The sequence below is a fragment of the Abramis brama genome, assembly GCF_963993115.1.
Source record: "Abramis brama genome assembly, chromosome: 25".
In the NCBI taxonomy this organism is placed as follows: domain Eukaryota; kingdom Metazoa; phylum Chordata; class Actinopteri; order Cypriniformes; family Leuciscidae; genus Abramis; species Abramis brama.
In genome coordinates, this window is record NC_139987.1 from 27,661,065 (window position 1) to 27,681,064 (window position 20,000).

At 37.2% G+C, this 20,000-nt stretch overlaps 1 protein-coding gene across 2 annotated transcripts in view; it reads right to left on the reverse strand.

The window, feature by feature from the left end:
• unc5cb (unc-5 netrin receptor Cb) overlaps positions 1 to 20,000 on the reverse strand; it is a 203,978-nt gene that overhangs the window by 57,567 nt on the left and 126,411 nt on the right. For both annotated transcript variants that reach the window (XM_084103921.1, XM_084103920.1), the window contains exon 4: positions 15,931 to 16,034. In XM_084103921.1, coding sequence (XP_083960047.1) covers positions 15,931 to 16,034 — 104 coding nt within the window. The remainder of the gene's footprint in view (positions 1 to 15,930; positions 16,035 to 20,000) is intronic.

Sequence of the window (20,000 nt, forward strand, 5' to 3'; positions counted from 1 at the left end):
ACAGACTTAAACATCCACGAGCGGGGGAATAAATCCACGTGATCTTCATCTGTGAGCTGCTTATAAACTCATGGAAACGCATCTTCACAGGGTTTGTGTCGTGGGTTCATTAATATTGCATTTTGTTTATAATGAATGCATTAATTCTCCCTTCAGACATGCACTATAACAAACCCTAAAACTGAGGCTAATTAGATAGTGAAGCACTAAAGAGTCGCAGACAAACGTGTGAAAAATATTCACCTTCCCACAGGAGCGATGGCGTCTTTAACGTCTCACTCGCTTCTCCAAGACAGCAACGTCATAAAAAAACTCTGCTTACAAAAGTCTCACTGTGAGCTCAAACTTTTCTCATTATCTGAGCAAAAACATTCTCTTTTGCTCTCTGATTGATGGGTTTGTTTATGCCCAAGGTCAAAGGTCACGGACCGCATGCATCTCGGTCTCTGCGTTCTGTTCGGTCTCTCCGGAGACGCTTAAATTAAATTAAATGAAACGACCGCAGACGTGTTTCGACTCGCCCACACACAGCCTTCTTCAGCACACGACCAACACTTACAGACAAATGTGAAACTTGCATTATAAAGTTATAAAGTTTACTGGAACTATATGTGGGCACTCAGTTGTTTCTGTCATTTGGCAAAAAACCTTTGTGTTATTAAAGATAAAGTGCGTCACACAGGCTATTTAAGACTGTACAGGAGAGCGGGGGGGCGACAGAAAGGGTAAAAGATGTTAAATTACTGAATACCTTAAAACACTCAACACCCCCAGAAGACATATATTTAAAATGATATGGTCTTTCTTTTCTTTTTTTACCCCATCTATTCTTATATTGTTTATCTGGGTTTTGTTTTCATTTTTTTTTTTTTTTTTGTGGTCGACGTGTATTTTGTAAAATTTCTGTATGCATTCCTGCAATAAAAAAAATAAAAAGACAGTATTGGACATGACTCAATGACAAATGCTAGACTAAGATGCTCTTCTGTGCTCATCAATACATAAAACATGTGCCTTTAGTGTTTCTTCAGTAAAGAAAACACTGTATTATTCAACAAACCAGTTCTTTATTAACCCTCGCATTGCAAACAAGCAGAGACGCTCCGAACTGTGTGGGACACTTCGTTCACGATAGAGGCGGAGCTATGAGGTTTGACTGACAGTTTGAGATACAAGTTTCAGACACAAGCTCTTTTTAATAGTTGTAATTAGTTAAATATTTTGCACGTTAAATGAGTCGCACGCGTATATCTGTGGCAATATCCAACAATACATTGTATGGGTCAAAATTATTGATTTTTCTTTCATGCCAAAAATCATTAGGATATTAAGTAAAGATCATGTTCCATGAAGATATTTTGTAAATTTTCTACCGTAAATATATAAAACATGTATTTTTGTGAGTGAATGCAGCACAATCGCCAACATAAATGAACAACTTTAAAGGAGATTTTCTCAATGTTTAGATTTTTCTGCATCCTCAGATTCCAGATTTTCAATAGTTGTATCTCGACCAAATATTGTCCTATCATAAAAAAACAAACAATAAATCTCAGTTTCAAAAACTGACCCATGTGACTGGTTTTGTGGTCCAGGGTCACGTATATATAAAAACTGAAAATCACTGTTTATTGCATATATATCTTTGTTATATTGTATTTTTTTGTGCTTTTGCTTGTAATTTGATTATTTGCTTTTATTTCACTATACTGTTTACTTGTCTTTCATTATGTTTAACTTTATATTAGGCGAGTAGTTTTAGCTGTGGTATCAAAATTGGAAGAGAGAATTGTGAATTTTCACTGTAATCTAAAATTTTGGTGTCATTACATTTATGGCTGGTAAAAAATATTTATGGCCGGTATATTTTCTTAAGTCACCGGCCATTGGCAGGTTCGGAATTTTTATATATATTATAATATATATATATGTATGTATGCTCCAGTGCTGCCATAGAAGAACCATTTTTGGTTCCCTAAATAACCTTTCAGTGATCAGTTCTTAAAAGAACCATTTTTTTCCCTCAGTGTTTCTCAGAACATTTTAATAATTTAAAGAAACTTTTGACACTACAAAGAACCTCTTTTGCAGGTTTCATGGATGTTAAACCATCAATGGCATTAAAGAAACTGAAAGGAACAACATGAAGATTCTGCTAAACACCTCCTCACAGTTCCTCCGGAGAGAGCCAGTGCCGGGGTTCGGACCCGATCGCCGCTGAGACACAGACGGCAGTGTTTCTTCTCTTCAGTCTGAAGCGTCTCTTTAAAAGCCAGTAGAAGTGAAGCACAATAGAGGAGGACCCCAGCGGCTCCGCTGAAGATAGTTTCAAATCCGCTCGCATCTCCCTGGACGAGGCTTTTCTCTAAGCACCGTGGGCCTTCGCCATGTGACTCGGCAGGACCCCGGCTTGCCCAGCGACCGCCTGAATGAAAACGCGGTTGCCATGGTGACCGTCTCAGCGGATCTCGGGCGCACGGTCACCTCTGAACCCCGGCTTTATCTGAGTGCACTGACAAGTGCTTTCGAGAGTCCAGAGAAAAGAAAAGAAGAAATGAAAACACAGAGCTCTTTCACAACACTGATTTAAGGCCATTTTATGGGCTTGCCAAGAAAAAGAGGGTCATGAAAAAGACTGTCACCCGCTTGTGTGCAGGACCCGCTGGTGAGGGAGGAAAGAAGCAGCGAATAATGACGTCCTTACAGCTGGTCCTCAACTAGAGCTGGAACATGCATTAAATAAATATTAACCACACTGTGGATATTGGAAATACTGTCATGTGATTAAATAAATAAATATTACATTACTAAATATTATACATTTATAATGACTTCCTCAAAGTGGGTCCTGTTTTTACTATAAACTAAAACTGGACGATATAATAAATAACTACTAAATATACTATGAATATTGGATTTAATGTATATTATTAAACATTATATAAATAATTAGAGATGTGCAATATATTAAATAAACAATAAACATACGGTGAATATGCATGTTATATATTGTATATTGACATATGGTTAAATAAATAAACAAATATTATACATTTATAATAACTTCCTCAAAGTGGGTCCAGTTTTTACTATGAACTAAAACTGGGCGATATATAAATATACTATGAATATTGGATGTAATATATATTATTTTATTATTAAACATTATATAAATAATTAGAGCTGTATATATATATATATATTGCTGCACTAGAATGGGTGATATATTAAATAAATATTATATATGTATTGTGAATATTGAATATTTTAAATATTTAAGTAGTGTATATAATAAATATGATATAAAAAAATATCAATAAGAATAAATTGTAAAATAAATATTATATAATTAAATATCATATAAATTAAATAAATATTATATATGTATTCTGAATAATGAATATTTTATATATTATAGTAGTACATGTAACATATATTATAAAAATAAATATCAATAAGAATAAATTGTAAAATAAATATTACCTAATTTAAATATCATTATAAATACATATATTTTGCATCTTGCATGAAATGTTGTGAATCTACTCGGACACGATAGCTCTTGATTCTAAATGATGGTTTCTCTGACTGAAAAACGTACATATGTAATAATATTGTTAGTTATATCTCCCAGCTCAGACACCCGGCTAAGCAAATGCGATGTTAGTGATATACAAGTGAAACTGCAAGTGATTTTCCCCGTTTCCAAACATGCACATGATTTAGTGCATTACACACGCACAGAGAATGGAAACACGCGTCACATGATTCGTGATTCATTCGGATGACCAAACTGCTCTGCTATTCTCCAAACCGCGCGCAGTATCGCAGACTCCTCCAGCCAGAGCTCGACTCGTCACGCGCGCCAGCACAAATGTTCAGCATGTTTGCTTTGCTTGGCTCCAGATCCGGGCTTTGCGAGGGTTCGAGGAGAGTCACAGAGGCTGAGGATTCATCTGTCGAGAACAGACGAGAACCGAGTTTATAACTTTACAACTTCTGCTGTCGCCGCCGTCCAACTGGCCTCTAGACGAACTGCAGGATTACTCTCCTTCTAGACTAATATCAGCACAAACTCATTTCAGATGCGATCACAATTTTAATTTTAATAATGCGTTTCCCTCATGCATTTTTTGATCACATTTAGGAATAGCATCCACTCAATCGTTGCCATGATGTCAATCAGATGAGAGGGAACGGCTCAAACTCATAATGCAGAAACACAAAGCTACAGACGCTAATCTCAGATTATCAGGCCTGTAATTACAATCATTCTCCATTTTCAGGGAATATATTTATTGCTAATCCTTCAGCGACAGAAACGGTGTCAAAGGAAAGAAGAAAAGCTTGAAACAATTAGATGTATTGCGTGCCGTGGTTAAATATGCAATGGTTTGCTCGTGAGGAGGAAAACACAGAACGAATGCGGACGAGAAAACAAACAAGTGTGTGAGCGACTCGGGACGACAATAGAAGATTACATTACAGCCTAATCCAGGTGCATAATCAGATTGTGTTTCCTTCTGTGTGGAGCGGATGACAAACCCTGCGGATCACACGGCGGCTCGTGGCTTTGAGTCTGAACTTCATCTGTAGCGAGAGATAGCGCAGGTCTGCCCAATTAATGGAAGAATCACTGCATACTCACACACACACACACACACACACACACACACACACCGAGGAACAGATACAAGCATCTGCTTCGCTATGGGACTATTAGACATGTAAAGGCCAATGACAGAAGCTGTTATATATCACTAAAATAAGCCTTTACTTTTATGTTTACATATACATATTCATATAAACATGTATGTATATATATATATATATACACACACACACACACACACACAGGGCTCGATATTTAGCCTTTTCATGTGCTTGTTAAATTGGTCATTCACTTGTCTGAGTAAAAAATGTGCTTGTCCGAAATTATTATTATTATTATTTTGTGTCTAATTTATTCTGAAGCAATATTCTCATCAGCTTTGACATATTTAAATATGAATATTTACGATATGTTTACCTTTATAAAGGGCATTTTTTTATTATTAAATATGCTTCATCTTTCATTTTAAATTCTTACATTTTTATCAATAAATTAAATTAGAATTAAAAAACACTATAGGGCTGTTACCAATCAAATTACATAATTTACACTGAAAAATGTAAAATACAACTGCATTAAATAATGTTCTGAGATTGTTTTAAATATTTTTTGAATATACAAATAAGAAACGTTGGAAAGAATGATGCTTTTAAACGTGAAACTAAACCACCAGTAGGTGGCGGCAGGTGACCGTCTTAATGAGCGAGTCATTGAGTCATTCATTCAAACGATTCGTTCAAACGGCTGATTCGTTCAAAAATGAGGCAGTTGTTTATGAATGAGTCATTGAATCTTTGACTCCACTGATTCGTTAAAAAGCTGAATCATTCAGTAATGAAACATGCGTTATGGTTCTTCGTCTGGAACTATTTTTGCTGCTGAAACGAAAACAGTCAATGTTGCATCTAAAATGTAAGTGACTTAATATTAATTATTTGTTTACTTTATTGAACTGTCATATGAAATCAGTGTTACATTTTCAGTCGTAATGGTATTCAGCACTCTTGGTCATGTGATGTTGCTTAACTGTATCATGTTTTATAAATATAACAACACGTTTACCGCAGTGTTAACTGAGTTTCTGTGTGTGAACTGCACTCATTTGTTTCCATTTCTCCTCATGAGGCTGTGAGAGCCTCAACTTTCAACACAACCTTGTTACCGTCAGTACATTATATTAATATTCACTATCAATCAGCACTTACACTAAATGAATGAATGAATCATCCTCGCGTTTTGGTGATTCCCAAATTATTTAGTGTTATTGACGTTTTAATCAGGATACTTGTCCGATCGGGAAAGTTAAAATTCTCTAATTTCACGATTCGATACATATCACGATACTGAACTCACGATGCGATATTATTGCGATACTCCAAGATATATGATAAAAGGTTAACAAAAAATGTACTGTTGATTAAAATGCTAAATCTGATATTACATTGTGTGTGTAAATGAATTGGCTTGAACTTGGTGCTGAAACCCAAAGAACAATAGAGACACCAGAATAACAATATTCATGATTCTGAAGCTGAAAATACTGAATTATTTTAGATGAATATGCTTGATCTCTGTCACTGACTAGACATATTTAATATAATGTCGGCCACTTTTACTGGTAACATCAGATATTTGGCATTATCAGGACACACAAATATTCCCCCATTGCATTATTATACATTATATTCAACATTATATATAGTAGTTTAATGTAGAACTGACACTAAAACTCTCAAAACTTGAATTTTTTCCTCACAGAAATGTTCTTTAGGGTGAACTATACACAATACATATTATTGCATTTTTGTATTGCGATATATTGTTCCACCGCTAATATAAACGTATTTGTAAAATCTGTGCCTCTGGCCTGAGCAAAAGAAACAGACAGGAAGGCGACAGTGACGTTTGTGTTTCCACAGTTAATCTGGGTAATGGACGTGTTTCTTTACTCTAGCGGTGAGGTAAGCGTGAGCGTCGTCTGGCTGTCAGTGGTGGAGCCGAACACACACCTGACGTTCACTGCGGTGAGACTGATGAACACTGACTCTATCACACACACACACACACACACTCTTCCTCCTCACGCAGCAAACACACGCACACACACACACACTCTTCCTCCTCATGCAGCAAACACACACACCCACACACACCCACACACACTCTTCCTCCTCATGCAGCAAACACACACACACACACACTTCCTCCTCACGCAGCAAACACACACACACACACACACACACACTCATCCTCCTCATGCAGCAAACACACACACACACACACACACACACTCTTCCTCCTCATGCAGCAAACACACACACACACACTCTTCCTCCTCACGCAGCAAACACACACACACACAAACACACACACTTCCTCCTCACGCAGCAAACACACACACACACACACACACACACTCTTCCTCCTCATGCAGCAAACACACACACACACACACACACACACTCTTCCTCCTCATGCAGCAAACACACACACACACACACACACACACTCTTCCTCCTCATGCAGCAAACACACACACCCACACACACTCTTCCTCCTCATGCAGCAAACACACACACACACACTTCCTCCTCACGCAGCAAACACACACACACACACCTCCCATAACAGCCCACCGCTCACGCCGCTCCTGAAGAGAGTGTGACAGCGACCGCCCACTTCAATAGAACATTTTTAACATTCATCCAGTCCGCAGGGATTTAATAAACTCTTCAATAAAGAGCCAAACTAACCAGATCTGAGATGAATCACAACGTTGTTAAAATAAAAAAATTATCTGAAGAAAGAAAATCATTCTCATCTCTTGAATGATGTATGCAAATCATGAATGATTGCACAATATACAACTAGGCCTACTGACTTACAGCATAAAGAAAATATACATACAGTACCAGTCAAAAGTTTGGAAACATTACTATTTTTAATGCTTTTGCAAGAAGTCTCTTATGCTCATCAAGCCTGCAGTTAAAAAAAAAAAAAAAAAAAAAAAAACAGTAATATTATGAAATATTATTACAATTTAAAATAATGGTTCTCTTTTTTAATATACTTTAAAATGTAATTTATTTTTGTGATGCAAAGCTGAATTTTCATCAGCAAGTACTCCAGTCTTTGGTGTCTTATGATCCTTCAGAAATCATTCTAATATGATGATTTGATACTCAGTTATTATCAATGATGGAAACAGTTGTGCTGTTTAATATATTTTTTTGGAATACTTTTTTCAGGATTCATTGATGAGTAAAACGTTAACAGCATTTATTCATAAAAACAGCATTTATTCAAAATAAAAACATTTCTAACAATATAAATCGTTACCATCACCTTTTATCAATTTAACGCATTCTTGTTGAATTAAAGTACTAATTTCTTTTTAAAAAAATAGTTATTGTTCCCAAACTTTTGAACGGTAGATTTCTATTCTAAATAAATACAGTTCTTTTTAAAGGTCCCATTCCATGGATTATTTTTATTATTTTATCATGTTTCCAGGGGTGCCCTTATAATGTTAGTATGTTTTTTAGATCAAAAATTGTTATAATTTAGAAATAAAAGGCATATTTCCTAGCCTGATTTCATTCCCTGGTTTGAACACTCTGTTTGAAGGGGCGTGTCTGCTGTGAGACTTCAGTGTAAACGCCCACTGCTGTGATTGGCTGACATGCTTGCTAGGGGTGTGACGAGATCTCGTGTTACGAGATCTCGCGAGATTAAAACGCGACGAGATTTCTCGTCGAGGTGAAACTTTGTCTCGTGAGTAAAAAAAAAAATAAATAAAAAAAACTTTGTCTCGTGAGTTGTTGTGATGTCAGCGTGATGGAGCGTGAGGGTGAAATTTGTATTGAAGATGCCCCTGCCACTTTTAAATCATTTGTGTGCCGGGCCAATCACACACACACTCCGCACACACACACACTCACTGTCCCTCGCTTACTCACTCACTCGCGCGCACACACACACACGCACACTCACTGTAACCGCACTCTCACTCACTCTCGCTCACACTCAACCCGTCGTGGAGGACCGTTAAAATTAAACATGCTAGTCTTTCTGTCGTGAAGCATCACAGACGCGTTGTCGCCCACTATGACACACTATACGAAATGAAACGATCGAATCTTGCGTCCCGACGCCCGTTGTGCTTTACGAGTCTCCACGAAACGGATCGTGCCAAAATCGCGCTAAAATAGTGTAATCTGAACCAGGCAGGTAATAAACATTTGACCTATCACGCAAAGAACCTATTAAAGCACTAAGACATGGGAACAGTATAGCTAACATTCACATATCACAAGTCATATCGACATCGCAATATTAAACAATGTTATCGCACATCGCAGCTTTTCCTCATATCGTGCAGCCCTGCCCAAAGGTCTCAACTGCTGCCAGAAATCGTCGACATGCTTATATTCTTGAAAAAGAACATGACCATAATCTTAGGCTTATCTTAGTTAATTTATCTCTTTTTCATGCTTGAAGAAAAAAAATGTTTCTGTTTGAACTTGTAGTTTTGAGAGAGCAGTACTTTGATTATGGATACACACTTACTGTTTGCATTTAAAGTGTTATTTCAGTTATTTATATTTATTTTATTTATACTGTTTTATTTTTTTATGTTCGATTTGTGGAAAGGAGTTTTCTCATGTGAAATCGTACAGGGAGAAGTAGAGTTTATAGCAAATCATTTTGCAGTGTTTGCATGTCCTTTACTGCATAGAATTCATTAAAATAGAAGTAAAATAACATTCATTACAAGTTGATTTCAAAATGCACATAAATTGTTTTGCATTTTGTGATTTTCAGTTGAATAAAAGACTATTTTCCATTCATATATTTCATCATTGAGGATTTCTTAAAAATTGTGTAAAAATCTCGTCTTGTCTCGTTCTCGTGAACCCAATCTCGTGTTTCGTCTCGTCTCGTGGAGTAAGCGTCTCGTCACACCCCTAATGCTTGCATATGAAATATCTGGCATTACATGTGGAACTATCTGGAAAACTTTTACTATTACAGCTATTATACGTTTTTACTATTACAACTATCGGGATTAACGAATCGTGAGAAGTTTTTTAAGTATTTAGATCTATTTCAATCACATAAAAAATTGCAGTGAGCGTTGAGCAGATGACAGTCTGTTGATCGCGTGAAAAAAGATCTTATCATTGCAACGCAGTTTCTGCACTCACTAATGATTTCACCAATGCAAACATGAGGCATATAAATACAGTAAGAGCTTCCTTGTGCAGTGTAACAGCGTCATTTATTTCATAACGAGTTTTGGCAAGTGTCCAGATAAACTCGCGCTGTGTGATTGATTGACAGCTTGGACGATTGGAAAGGGATTGTTCTTTGATCGCTTTCTGTATATTAATCACAGTTTAAGTAAGATTATTTTCATCCTACTAAGAGAAACGATGTTAAGTTGATCGCTACTTCCATATTAAATCACTACTTACCGCTTGCTGGAATATAGTTGAAATTGCCCCCTTCGTCAGTATGAAACGCTGAGAGAAGCCTGCTTGATATTATCCCAGGTTAGAAAAACAGTCCGTGGTGAAATGGACAGAGCAAACTAACAACTTCGAATTAAACTTTTGCGGTATCCGATTATAGATAAACATCAACCGTCTGTTGACATTTCGCCATCAATACGCCTGTGTTCCTGTGGGCGGAGGTTAGTCTAAACACGGTTCTGGTGATGTCACTAATGAAGGAAGTAGAGGGGTGTAGTCCAATCGAGCCGTTTTTTGTAGTCAACTTCTGTTAAATAAAATATCTCGCTTGGCATTGAACTTTGAGCGTTATAATTTTACAGATATTATTTATACTCTAACAACAACATTACACACTAACTAAACTTTGAAACATGGAATCGCATGCAACGGGACCTTTAACTTTTTATTCATCAAATAATCCTGAAAAAAGTATCTCAGGTTCTAAAAAAATATTAAGCAACACAACTGTTTCCAACATTGATCATAAACCAGCATATTAGAATGATTTCTGAATGATCATAAGACACCAAAGACTGGAGTACTTGCTGATGAAAATTCAGCTTTGCATCACAAAAATAAATTACATTTTAAAGTATATTAAAAAAGAGAACCATTATTTTAAATTGTAATAATATTTCATAATATTACTGTTTTTTTTGTTTTTTGTTTTGTTTTTAACTGCAGGCTTGATGAGCATAAGAGACTTCTTTCAAAAGCATTAAAAATAGTAGTGTTTCCAAACTTTTGACTGGTACTGTACACACACTATAGTTCAAAGGTTTGGGGATTTCTTTGGAAATAATTAACGCTTTAATTCAGAATAGCTCACATTAAATTGATCAAAAGTGACAGTAAATGTATAATGTCACAAAAGATTTATATTTCAAATAAATGCTGTTCTTTTGAACTTTCTATTCATCAAAGAATCCTGAAAAAGAAAATTTATGATGGTTTCCACAAAAATATGAACTATTTTCAACACTGATAATAATCATAAATGTTTCTTGAGCATCAAATCCTCATATTAGAGTGATTTCTGAAGGATCATGTGACACTGAAGACTGGAATGTCTGAGTAATGATGCTGAAAATTGCACAGGAATAAATTACACTTTATTCATATTCACAGCTGTTTTACATTATAATAATATTTCACAATTTCTACTGTATTTGTGATCAAATAAATGCAGCCTTGGTGAACAGATGAGACTCTTTTGCATTACAAATCTTCCAGAACCCAAACTTTTGAATGAAAGTGTATAGAATTATACAAGACTAAAAGGATCTGCAATGCATCATGGGAGTGGTTTTCACCAGATTTCCACATCTCAGGATTATGGTTCTTCACTGGGAATTCAGCCATTAAAGTTTCTCTGAGAGGAAAGATAAACCCCACTTGTGTCTCTACAGAAGCAAACATCACTGAACCCCCGTCAGGTTATCGTCACCATCGCCGTCTCTGAATTATGAGTTGCACTTCCAGAAGCGACTGTTCAAACACTGATACTTCAGCAGGTTTTTAATCACAAAATGGACTGAAATAAATTGAATTGTGTTATTTTATTTGCACGTACGCTCTCTCTCTCTCTCTCTCTCTCTCTGGATGTAATTACCCAGAAGGCCGGTTGGTTATTTTATGTCATTAACAGCAGACCCGAGGCTCACGGTGAGCGTCATATTTACACTCTCCAAGAGAGAAAGAGCTCTTATTGCATTGTGTGATCCATGTAATTTCATTCCTGACTTGTTATTCTTCTCATTACGTGCCTGAATCCTTCCTCCGCACAACACAGAGAGACAGAGAAGAGCTCTGATGCGAGCCGACACGCTTCACGACCGGCTCAACATTCGGACACACTGAGACATGAGTCTATAACCCTAAAGAGACATGCTGACATGACCGAGATTAGCTTTGCACACTGAAAAAACTCATATTTTCAACCAATTTCACAATTAATTACACAGAAACGGCTAATTAAACATGCAATTTTGAAGTAGAAACAGTGAAATTGTATGTTCAGCAACTCTTGATGTGTTGACATTAGCTAATGCATTTAACAAAGGCTAATAAATGCTGTAGAAATGTAATGTTAGTTAATAAAAATGTTCATGTTAGTTCAACTAATGTTGGCAGATCTTAATTCATCAGTAAATACTGAGATCTAAGATTAAGAAATGCTGTAGAAGTATTGTTCAGTGTTAGTTCATGCTAACCTTATTGTAAAGTGTTTTTTAGACAAATATAAACTAACAAAAAAATAAGAATTGAAATTTGATGCAGATTATCATATGAATGCACTCACTAATATCAATACAAGTGTTGATGCGATGGATGCAAAGAGAAAGAACAGAGATGTATTGATATATGATGGCATCAGCTCAGATCTAATCATGTTTGAGCTGAAAAACATAACGGCACAAACAATTGACAGAAGACGGAAAATAACTTCAGCAAAATATGCCAAGTGAAACGAAGCGGCGCCATCTGTGATGTACAGTTTTTCCCAACACAAATTGCTTTTAATGCGAGATCTTTCCGCTGCCAAAGTGTGCTGTTGTGCCGATCCAGGCCCGTGCTCCTTTAAAAGAAGAACTCGTTCCCCGAGTTTGTGGAATTGATGGGAAACGGCTCCCTTCTGATTGCGGGCCATTTGTTCTGTCAGCATTTCCACCTGCAATGAACTTCTGCTCGCTTAACTGGGCCTTTCCAGGTCAAGCGCGGTTCCTTTCAGAGCCGAATCAAAGGAAACGCTCTCAGCCAATCAACACGCTCCCTGGAGAGACCGCTCTGATCTGACCCAGAATGCTCACTTATGTTTGCTTAAGCGTCGCTAGACGGTCATTCAAAGAGAGCTTTTTACTTCAGATCCAGCTGATAAAAAAACGTGAAGCTCAACCACACATTTCATTCACTAGGCCGATAATATCATACATCCACGTCAAGTCACATTTATTTCTACACTCTTAAAAATAAAGCCTCTTTATTGGCATCGATGGTTCCGTGAAGAACTTTAACATCCGTCGAATCTTTCCATCGATTCCACAAAAGGTTCTTTCGATTATTAAAAACGTGGATCTTTGAAGAACTGATGATGTTCTTTCTCTGGAATCGCTGTGAAAGAAAACCTTTATTTTTAAGAGTGTAAAGCGCTTTATACAATAGAGAGTGTTTCAAAGCCGTAATAAACAGGACAATAAGTTGCAAAATTCATCAATTATGAAACAAATTCAATTCAGCAATAAGCAGCTCTACCAAAGACAACAGTGTCATTATTCAGCTCATTATTATAGTTATTCATATTTTGAATTAGCTTTTTTCCTAGTTTTCATGTTACTTTTAGTTTTAACATTAGTTTTATGTTAAAGTTATTCCATTATGTGCTTTTGCCATTTTTAATATTGCTAGTTTTAGTTTTTATTTCCAGGTAATAATTTTAGTGCTTCAACTTATATCAGTTTATTGCCAAGGCAACATTTCTAATTTTCTATTTTTATTTTATTTTATTTTAGCTTTATTTCAGTGAACGATTTACGTTTACGATATTAACCCTGGTTCAGTGATGATTTAATTCAGTCCAATAGAGTCCAATTGTAAATGTTGCAAAGTTAATTTCATTATTCAGCTCAATTCAGTTCTCATGAACAGATAATATTACTAAATATTAATTGTCTTTTTAAACCCATATGCATCCATACATCTCATTTCTGAGTGCATTCATAACTCACAACTCACATATACGTCTGTTTCACTTCTTTTTTTTCAGCCCAAACAGGAAATAAACTCTTTCCCTGTGGCCACAAACAAGCCAAATGTTCATTCTGTGATCTTTCAGAAGCATTTGATGGCCTTTAGCAAACGAGTCTATAAAGCAGCAGCGCTGAATGAAAGAGGCTCTTATCTGCACACGACCAAACGCTCACACTTCTCTACGATATCCCAGCAATCCTGCAATTTCCTCTTTTGAAAACGAGCACGTGCGCATCCGTAACACAACATCCCATCCTCCTGCAAACATCCGGGGTGTTATTTAACATGCCCACGCCCTCAACGTCAACGCCAGCGAGCTAAAGATAGTCTCAAGTTAATGGTGGTCGACATTACAAGTGTTAAGATGATTAAAAGAGCGGGAAAAACAGCCCGAGGCATTCAAACCCTCCTCCGAAATCTGTCCATTGAGTTTGTTAAGCCTGCCTGGAGGAGGTTTCGCTTGCGGATTTGCATCAAATTGTTGCATCCTACTCTTTGTTATTGTAAAGATGGACGATTTAAAGGGGAAAAGACTGGATGCTTTGAGAAAATCCTTTACAGCTGCCATCTATTAATCCTGTTTAGCTAAAACTTTAGGACAAGTTTGTCTGACAGCCCACTCCGGCTAAAATCGATGCCTGAATCAATATGTCCCGTGTAGCTAAATAGGAATTAACAGGTGGCCGCTGAGGTAAATGTTTCTGAACGAAGTCTGACATTTAGTCGAGGTGATTGAGTTATCTACACATCAGTCGGCCAGGAGTTTACCTTTGCTTTGGCCCCTGTAACAAACGTTAATCTCTAATTGGATATAAAACTCATCAGGAGAGTGCTGGTGTGTGGAGATCAAGTCCTGAGAGAGTCTCGATCGCCCCCAGTATTGGTCCCAGTATAGATCATAAACCATGAAGTCTAATAGACGCGATGGAAACTAAACAATCAAATTACACTTCAAATACATTTTTTTCCGAAGATGTTTCAGTCATTTTAGGTCGTTTTTATCACGCTGATGTAAGTTTAAGTGGGTTTTTGTTGTGTTTTTTTGGTCTTAGTTTGTTATTTGTGTCCCTGGATCACAAAACCAGTCTCGAGTCGCACGGGTATATCTGTGGCAATAGCCAACAATACATTGTACGGGTCAAAATTATAAATTTTTCTTTTATGCCAAAAATCATGAGGATATTAAGTAAAGATCATGTTCCATGAAGATATTTTGTGAATTTCCTACCGTAAATATATAAAACATGTATTTTTGTGAGTGAATGCTGCACAATCGTCAACATAAATGAACAACTTTAAAGGAGATTTTCTCAATGTTTTGATTTTTCTGCATCCTCAGATTCCAGATTTTCAATAGTTGTATCTCAGCCATATGGTCCTATCATAAAAAAACACACATCAATTGAAAGCTTATTTATTCAGCTCTCAATGTCAAAAAATGGACCCATGTGACTGGTTTTGTGGTCCAGGGTCACATTTGATCTATAAAAACTGGAATGTGACGTCATGATTGACAGCTGTGATTGACAGCTCCTCTAAACAAAGCATCACTGAGGCTTTTTTGTGGATTTTCGGGGACATGTAATTTCTACATGTTTATTTCACACTGACGTAATGAGTTGTTCTGCAGTAACTGTACTAACGGTTTCCTGCGAGAGTGTGTGTGTGTGAGTGTGTGTGTGTGAGTGTGTGTGTGTGGTATCGTGACTCCACTTCACGTTCACTACTGCGCAGAATCAGGTCCCAAATCAGTTCAAGATGTCAGCGCCATATTAGGACTTTGGCGGCTTCACTTTTCACTAGGTTTGCTACGATAGTTGGTGTTGACGGTATAAAATCATTTAGTTCAGTTAGAGAACAGACACTACAATTAAAAACGCGCACATTTTACTCTCGTCTTCAAATTAGCGATTTAAAACCCCCCACGTTACACGTGGATTAACCGGTGGGAAAATATCCGCACCGTCACATCCCTACTTTTCACCAATGGAAGAGAGTGAAGGGCGTCATCCATCTTTTTTTACAGTCTATGTGTGGGGACGAATAAACCCGTACCTCAGCAGCAGGAACTCCTTCAGGCGGGCGGCACTGGAGAAGCACTTCCTGTTCGAGAGACACTTCCTTTCCCAGAGGCTCCTGGTCAAAGGTTTTCCTGAGATCTGCAAGAGAAACACAGAATCGTGTGAATGCAGACGACCGAGCACATCATCCAGGAAACTACAGTATCGTTCAAAAGCTTGAAATTATGCATTTATTTGATTCAAAATGGTGAAATATTATTCCAGTGTAAATCATCTGTTCTCTATGTGAATATACAGTAAAGTGTAATTTATTCCTGTGATCAAAGCTGAATTTTCAGCATCATTACTCCAGTCTTCAGTGTCACATGATCCTTCAGAAAGCATTCTTATATGACGATTAAGAGTAAGATTTTTTTTAAAGAATAAAAATCTTTAAAAATTTTAAAAATAAAAATAAAACATTTTACAAATCGATGTCAATTAGTTAAGTATTTCTGTATTTTTGATAAAGATGTTATAACTTTTTTAGTACTGTAAAAATTGTGTTTTGTTTTTTTGCTTGGAAATAAAATTGCTGCAAAATGGAATTGTTTAAAATAAAACTCAAAAATAGTTGAAAATAGAAATGTTTAAATCTCACATGGATCTCTGTGGGGTCAATATGTGCATGGATCTCTGTGGGGTCAATATGTGCATGAATCTCTGTGGGGTCAATATGTGCAAAATCTCAACAAATTTTGCAACAAATAACAAATACACAAATTGTTTTTCTGAAAATTAAAACGCAAAATGTTTTTATTACATAATCACTTTGTAAATCCCCGTGTGGTAAAACATTTTTTATATGCTTTAAGACAAACCATGTGTAAATTCATAAGTCGACAGCATTGCTGAGTATTTCCTCCTTAAAACTGCAGTGAACCAAAGACAGTCTCAAAAACACGCTTTGAAATCGCTGGTGTTTCTGACGCCACAAACTACCTTGTAACCAATCAGATCAACGTGTGATCGTCAACCAGTGGATCTCTGAGTGAGTGAGTGAGTGGAGGCGGGGCTCATTTGCATATTCATAGAACCGCGCATACTAAATGAGGCCAGGGTGTCGAGTTACATTCAAGATATTTTAAGGCTTTTAAAATATGTCATTTTTGTGATCAAAGATGAGTTTTAAGGGATCAAATACCTGACTACAAGGGGACTTAATAATCTAGTGACTTGAATGAGTTTGGCATCAGTGCAGAAGCAGCTTCACTTTGACAACTGAGTTAAAATAAAACTCAAAGCATCAATGCATTATGAATATGATTGTGTGAGTGACCTTTGAAGCTGTTGTAAAATCGCAAAGACGCTCAGCAACCTAAAAGGGTTGGACACACATTTACATTACATTTACATTTAATCATTTAGCAGACGCTTTTATCCAAAGAATATTAGGCTGCTGTCACTTTAAGAGTTGTCAAATAGTTACACACACCTGTTGTTACATGTCAAATAGCATAGAATAGAAAAGGTAAGTGCTAGTATTTAGCACACACGCCGCATCCAAACCAAAGTGAGTCCTATTAGTAATCAGTAAAGTTTCAACTCATTTCTACTGTCCCACACGGGTCTATTCTCCAACCGTGGCATTAGATGCTGATCCTAGGATGTAATATTTAACAGTTCTGCTCATCTTTCCCTCAAACATCTCCTCTCAGCTTCTGTGAGTCCAGCGGAAGCTGCTGGAATACAGATGTGTGTGTTTTCATTCAGCATTCGCTCCTCGCTATCCTCATGCTTTCCTGGGTACATATTTGAGTTCCAGCGTGAATAAAGCATTGGGACGAGGACCGTGTGGCGGCACATGCTGATGGCCAGCGTTTTCACAAGTGCTGTAATGAGTTTTGTGCTTCTACCTGAATATTAATGCGATTAGACGGCTTAACACTGACTTTACACCACTCTCAGTGTTGTACATCAGGCTTTCTTACAGCAGTTTCATTGAGAGCATGTGGATCAGAGGATTTTCCACACCATATTTCCTGCTTATCTGCCGTCACTGTCATTTACACATTTATCATCGGTTCATGATGGGAAAACGGTGTCATGAAGACAAATGGGTTCAGACTCATTTCTGTGTGAGTGAAAGAAACATCATACACACAAGATACACACTCGGCTCAATGATTCCTCCTATAGAGGGAATGCACTGACGTCAGTTTCCCGCGGGAACACACTCCCTCAGCCGGACTGAGTGGCAGAAGAGCTGCGGAGTGACTGGATTTAATAGAGGAAACTGTGAAAACGCCAGTAAAACAAACGATTATCAGTTTAAACTAAAGGTTGGACTGGATATAGTGTTTCTTACAACTTACCGAAGATCCAGTGATCATGGATATTGACATGCAGCAGGAATCGTGTTTCCTGACATTTATATGAGCCTGATTTCAACGCCGGGGAAATACATAAAGCACATTTGCCTGTGAATGTTTTATATAAACACAATATAGGTCTAAATCCATGTGATCACTTGGGGGCTGTTTACACCTGGCCACTTCATGCGTTTTCTCAGATCGGATAGCTATCTGATTTATCAAAACGATTCCATTCACACCTGATCACATAAATCAAATGTGTTTTTGCGAAACGGATTTAAATCCGATCTTCAATTCCCGCGCTATATGCAGATTTAATGGAGTGCACGTCACGAAAGCAACAGATATGAGCTGCATTTTATTGATCATCAGCTAAAATTTCAAAATCAAACACCGCAGTAAGAGAGAGCGGCAATAGCCCTGGTAAGATCATTTCGTTTCTTTACTTTTAATTATGATGATGATGATTGTGTGTTAAGCGTCTGCGACTTACTTTCACTTTGATTTGCGATAGTTTGCACGTTGGCTTAATGAATAGATGCTCAGCTTCTCATCTGCGGTGATGCGTGTTCCATAGCGTCGTCATAACTGGCTATAACATTACATATATAGCCTATAACACGCTCTCACACGTTTATTTTTTTAGCATTTTTGGGAGGAGTACAATTTCCATATGTGGTTTCAACAACCAGATGCATTTACACTTGTCCAGTTTCGTCTGTAATGCGGCCCAGACCTCCTCCTGAAGTGGTTTGAGCGAATGCGTTTCGGAGGGCATTTACACCTGGTCTTTTCACGATCAGATAGCTATCCCATCTGAGAAAACACATGAAGTGGCCAGGTGTAAACAGCCCCTTATATCAGTGTTATATATATCATCATATCGCCCAGCACTAAAACTTGTGTCGTTTTTTGTCAGTGTTTATTTAAAAACGTCCAATTATGCAGAATATACGATGGTAAATATTTAATTGATGAGTTGTCAATACAATATGTAAGGGATAATGTAGAGCGAGGCGGTTGTTATAGCGAATACAACCCCGACAGGCTGATCGGGACCCCGACGCGGAGCGGAGCTTGAGTCAGCCTGAAGGGGTTTTATTCGATATAACAACCGCCTCGCTCTACATTATCCCGCTTAGTACATGGCTACCCACCAAATAAAACAATAATTTGACACAAAATATTGATTTAAAAAGGAGTTTATTGATTTAAAAACGATTGTATTGCTTCCGCTAAAGAAAATAGTCCGTTCCGTCTCTACGGTTAGAATCCTGCATCCATAGCAACGCTCTGTTTATCATGGCAACGGTGTGTTATACTCAGCAGCGGCTGATATCAAGAAATAACACACCGCACTCTACACTAGAATTCAACCCAGCCATGTAATATATAACAATACAATATATATGGTGTGATTTTACCCCATAATTCAGAATATTGAGACAAAATTAAAACTGTAAATCCCCCTTTCTCTGCCTGGATCCAGTTGTTTCTGTGAATCGCAGTGATTTATTTGCTTCTCTGTTCTGTATCTTTCAGCAGTCTGTAAAAATACACCTCAGATTTCTGGTCAAATCTATTTATACAGTCAATCTCAAAGCTCTTTCCCGTTTCGTGTGTTTTTCGTGGCATTCACGCTGAAAACAAATGCTGTCACTCAGAGTTTCTGCCACTCAGTGTGTGTAACTGAAGTCACGCGACGTCACACACATACCCTCTATTAGCTAGTAGTGCTACACATGGGCTG